This window comes from Limulus polyphemus, unplaced genomic scaffold, assembly GCF_000517525.1.
Source record: "Limulus polyphemus unplaced genomic scaffold, Limulus_polyphemus-2.1.2 Scaffold296, whole genome shotgun sequence".
Classification (NCBI taxonomy): domain Eukaryota; kingdom Metazoa; phylum Arthropoda; class Merostomata; order Xiphosura; family Limulidae; genus Limulus; species Limulus polyphemus.
Window position 1 is genome coordinate 571577 of NW_013665906.1, and position 5829 is coordinate 577405.

Here is a 5829-nt window from a genome sequence, read left to right on the forward strand (position 1 = left end):
CGACTGCCCCCCGTGGACTTACAACGCTAGAAACCGGGTTTCGATACCCGTGGTGGACAGAGCATAGATAGCCCATTGTGTAGCTTTGTGCTTAACTTCGAACAAACAAACAAACCTACCACGACTATCGAAACAGTTTTAGTGGTATGTGTCCTCAGACTTACCGCTGAACCTCTCAGGACAGTAGGAAGTTATAAAACCAGTAATTATTCACCTTACAAAAAAGCTGATGTAAAGTTAATATACAGTGTTTAATAATATCTTTCAGTATAATGTGATATTTTAGAACAATTAACAAAATTTCTTATTCCAATATTAAGTATGCATTTAATCCAATTGAATCTAACTTCACATAGAGCTCTGTAAGTAACTTTTACAAACAGCGAACGTTCTTAAGGTAATCACAATTCAATGTAGTTCACATTGAAAAATCCGTATGAGCAACTACTTAGTGAAAGAATAGTAAATTCCTTCGGAATCATGATTAGTGTAACATCTAAAGTTTGAATGTACATTCAGAGTAAAATGAGTAAAGTAACATTCCAAGATTTTCATTTTACCTGAAAAGCAAACATTGATACGAAAAAGGAGAAGACTCGTGTAAGAGTTAAATACAGAAGTTGAGTACGATATAAAGCAAGTTTGAAACCTCACCATGTTGTTACTGTCCATGTCGCCACGACCAGTCATGTCCTATCTGACGACTGTGCATATTCACAGTAGCTCTGCAGCATAGTTTTCATTGCAAATGACTCCGTCATGAGGCTCTTATGTCCAAAACACACCACTCATCACCGCTGCTTTCTATAATTTATCTAGTGTAGGAGGACAACGATTTACCTGTGTCTATTTCAACAGTTCAATCACTGAGAAATCAATTGCCATTGCATCCAGCGATTTAACTTGTATGTTTTTGTATGGAAAAGTATGAATATTTTTTTATTCTACTGCTACTTGAGGTAGGCGACGGTTGAACGAATATGATCTGGAAACAACTTGTGTGCAAGTGGCTAGTTTTCCTTTTCCAGATGGAGACCCTTCTTCGTTATATTTCGTACTGTTGTCTGGATCACGTGGATGACTTTTTGATTTTTGCAACTGAATTCAGTGTTCATGGATTTTCACCTTTTACAAGACGTCGCACTTTGCTTTTCACGGCTAAAGTACGGTTTGTTGCAAGCCTCTCTCTGGATGGTCCTGGTGCTCCAAGTTGATCCATGTTCTTTTGTTTTTCCATATCATTAAATACAAGAGACATCCCCGTCTTGAAAATTTTAAATCCTTGATCTGAACATATCTTTATCATCTGAATATATTAATATTTTGAGTCGGAAAAGGTTTTTACATACCCTTCCCAAAATTAATCAGTTTTTGATGGCATCATACTATCTACAAAATGCCTAAAAAAATTTAAAATGTAGTTCCCATATATGGCGTTCGACCTTAACTTATACTGGCTTTGTTTTTCACGTGACCAACTGATTTGCATATTCAAGATGGTTTAAACTTAACGTACTCAATCCTTTCCATAATATATCGAAATACCTTATTGAAACATGCAGGACAATTACGATAACCAGAAAATCCTGTGAAGATGTATCCGACCGAAATTATTGGTTAATTTTGCCATTTTGAAATACACTTCGCCACGTAACGTTCAAAACTGTTGATTTTCATGTACTATAGCTAGTAATGGAAGATATGAAGCACATGTATACTATTATTGTACTATAGCTAGTAATGGAAGATAGGAAGCACATGTATACTATTATTGTACTATAGCTAGTAATGGAAGATAGGAAGCACATGTATACTATTATTGTACTATAGCTAGTAATGATAGGAAGCACATGTATACTATTATTCCCATTTAGTCTTCTTTCACTTACTTGACCTTCATGCTTAGTTTTTCATCCTTTAACAAATCGTGTATCTGAAGCAAGTATTTGCATACATATATATATATATATATATATATCAGTAACATATTTGTGCTAAATGTGCTTACCTCTGTACCAAGTGATGACAGGGGAAGGCGTGCCTTTTACTTGACAGTGTAGAACAAGCTTGTCTCCTTCAACCAGGATATGAGACTTATGGAACTCTTCAGTGAACTCTGTACGAGCTGAGAAAAAGTTTTACAGTGCAGTTTAAAATACTAAAGTGTTCAGAGTTCATAAAAAATACAGCAACTTTTAAAGATATAAATGAAAAGAGTCTCATTTGCAGTTAAAATATTATCTTTTTTGTATTATGAGGAAATGTTAATTGATATCATAAACTCCCAGAATGCAAAGAGTCAACAACTTATACGTGCTCTTTAGTTAAAAGAACAATGACTTTATACGTAATCCTGACAACAAAATTCCGAGAACCGTTAATCGAATTGTATAGAATTACACACCTGCCTTGTCACAAAATTGAAGAATTTAAACTGATAGTTAAATGCATGCTGTTTAAAGGTTTTAGTATGCAAAGCACTTTAAAAAATCACTTGTTTTGAGCACACTATACCTTCCAAAGGTTTACCAACCATGCTGGAAAAAAAAGATGACTTACGTTTCGAAATTTACGCAACACTAATACCACAGTAAAAAAAAAAAAAAAAAACAAAATCATTATAATGTTGTGAAGATTTATAAAATGACAATTAGCAGTAACGGTAATATATATGTAGCAGTATTCATATTGCCATCATCAACAAATAATCAACAATTATGAAGTATAATACGAAGATGAAAAATACCACTCGCTCTTTTCATCACAGAGTTGGTATTCAGATTTACATCATCAGCACATGGTCAACAATCAATATTCAGGATTGTTTGAAAAACATGTGGTCAGCCACCACGAAACATGAACAGGTATAGACTAGAATATCCTTTTTTACACAGTGTAAATTCTGGTTTGTTTTAACAGCACGTGGTCATCCACAATTAAAACATAAACAGATATATATTAAAAGGTACTTTTTTACACAACGTATATTCAGTTTTATTTTAACAACATATGATCAAACACCATCAAACATCAACAGATACATACTGGCAAATATTTTTATATGTTAAATATTCTGGTACACTTTAAAAAGACATGGTCATCCTCTACGAAACGGGAACATATATATACTACTAAAGACTTTTTACACAATGAATATTCAGGTTTAGTTTAAAAACATGTGGTCAACCACCACGAAACATCAACAGATACATACTGGCAAATATTTTTATATGTTAAATATTCTGGTACACTTTAAAACGACATGGTCATCCTCTACGAAACGGGAACATATATATACTACTAAAGACTTTTTACACAATGAATATTCAGGTTTAGTTTAAAAACAACCACCACGAAACATGAAGACATATACATAAATAAGCAAATTTAAGCCATTGCTTACCTTTCACTTTAATAGTGGTATTCAAGCTTTCATCAACAACGCAAGTATATTCTCCTGTGTCGTCATCCTCAGTGTTGTGGATAACCAGGGAATTGGTTTCAGAGATTATGTGCACATTATCCGAAATTATAACAGGATTTCCATTTTTCAGCCTAATGGTAAATCAGATGAATAATGTACATAGCTTTATTCGGTAAAAAACTTCCGGGTTTTTTTTATTTTCAATATGTAAATTGTAAATGCATATATAGCGTTACTGTAACGGTACTTATCGATATCACCTTGAAAACTGATAGCGGTTTGGAATAAGGATTAATTAAGTCTTTCAAGTTCGCAGCCTTGGTCTCTCACTGAATTTGAAATCCACAAGTCTGAGGAATCTATTCAAACATATATTCCTTTTGTGTAAAAGTATGATCTGATATTTAACACTCTTTTGTCTGGACGTATTGCATTACTTTAGATAACAAATTCTGATTAAGCATTATGATATGATCCAATATCTAACACTCTTTTGTCTGGACGTATTGCATTACTTTAGATAACAAATTCTGATTAAGCATTTATAGAACCTTCTTCGAAACAGCCTTTTGGTATAAATTCTGTGTTCTTCTGTTGTTAGCATTATTAAACAATATCAACAATAGACACTCGCTTATCATGTATGTAGTTTTCTTCACCTACGGGAAGAAATTTCAGTTTTTATGTTCTCGTAAGTAAGCTAAATTAAAACAAGTCCAATAGAAATGCAGTAGAAACTTATCTTATTGTCTTTTATCGTTTTTTTTTTTTACTTCAGCTTATGTTGCTAAGGTTAACGGGTTATCTTAAGTTTGTTGTAGATAACAGAAGTATTAGCAGCGTCCCTGCTCCTTAGCCCTGAATTTAATAGCTTGTTGAAGAGATCTATAGTATATAAGTATAGGTTGGTTTCCACTGTTGTTGTGTTTATTCTCTTAGTACCAATTTATTTATTCATAAATTTTATAAAAACATACACATAATCAGTATATACATTCATTATATATAAAACATGCACGGTATATATATACACACTCACGGTATATATACACACACATTCATGGTATATATATACACACACTAACGCTTTATGCACACATTCATGGTATATATATACATACATTCACGATATATATACACACACACATTCATAGTATATATACACACATTTACGGTATATAAGCATATTCACGGTATATATATAAACACAGTCATGGCATATACACATACTCACCGTATATACACACATTCACAGTACATACACACACATTTCTGGTATACACAAACACACACACACAGTCATGGTATATATACATGTTCATGGCATATATACACACACGTTCATGATATATATACATAATAATTAAGTCTTAAATAGAGTAATCAGGAAAAACAGTTCATAATATTGCCAATAGGATGAGAATAATAATTATTCTACGTTATAGTAGTAGCTGAAGCATCTATCTCAATTCCTTATTATCATGTAAATCTCTTGGAGTTGGTGATCTATGTGTTAATGCTACTGCCTGCATATCCACATATTTTAAATAACTATTATTTGTATTACGGTAATTGTCTTGCGATAGTGACCGTTACAGAATCATCTATTGACCTACAAATATATACACTGAGTGGTCACAAGTAAATAGACACCTAATTTTTCGTCATTTAACTGATTTATACTAACTAATTTGTGTTCACAAAGCACTATATAAATGAAAATTGTCCGCACACTAATTATCTTGTGCTACAACATGCCTAGAACTCAAGGTTCTCTCGAATTGTCAGATTTTGTTAGAGGAAGGATAGTTGGTCAAGCAGATGGTGGAATAAGTCAGTGGAAACCCGCTTTCGACAGTCAACAGAATCATCGTGCAGTTCAGGAAACACGGCAGGGAAACAACTGAACAGCCTCCGAGTCATCCTGGTCCATCAGAGAGGACAAAAAAGGGCTGTCAAGAGAAGCATCGAAATGGATCCCAGATTAACGACTGCAGAAGTGGCCAAAGTTGGTGGGATGAGCCCGAAATCTGTTCAACGGATTCTCCACAGATTGGGTTCTCGTTGTAGAGCAGCTAGACGGAAGCCCTTATTAAGACCTGCCAACATAGTCAGACGAAAGAAGTGGGTAAGTGATATGATGACCAAGCCTCTGAACTTTTGGAAGACCGTATTGTTCTCAGACGAATCAAGATTCGCTCAATTTTCGGACAGTGGAAAGATATGGGTCTGGAGAATGCCTCACCAAGAGTTTTGGCTCAACAGATTGCAGCCAACTGTGAAGCATGGTGGTTTCGGCGTGGTGATTTGAGGAGCTGTTTGGGTTGGTGGGAGATCGAGCTTAGTGGAGTGCGTTGGCAACATAAATTTTGCGAAATGCGTTGAAATATTGGAGGAAGGACTCT

The 5829-nt window shown here is 34.3% G+C and overlaps 1 protein-coding gene across 1 annotated transcript in view; it reads right to left on the reverse strand.

Moving 5' to 3' along the window:
• Positions 1 to 5829, reverse strand: part of LOC106457148 (hemicentin-1-like) — a 142629-nt gene that overhangs the window by 14329 nt on the left and 122471 nt on the right. The window contains exons 9-10 of the mRNA XM_022382959.1: positions 3404 to 3555; positions 2009 to 2125 (exon numbers count right to left, since the gene is read on the reverse strand). Coding sequence (XP_022238667.1) covers positions 2009 to 2125; positions 3404 to 3555 — 269 coding nt within the window. The remainder of the gene's footprint in view (positions 1 to 2008; positions 2126 to 3403; positions 3556 to 5829) is intronic.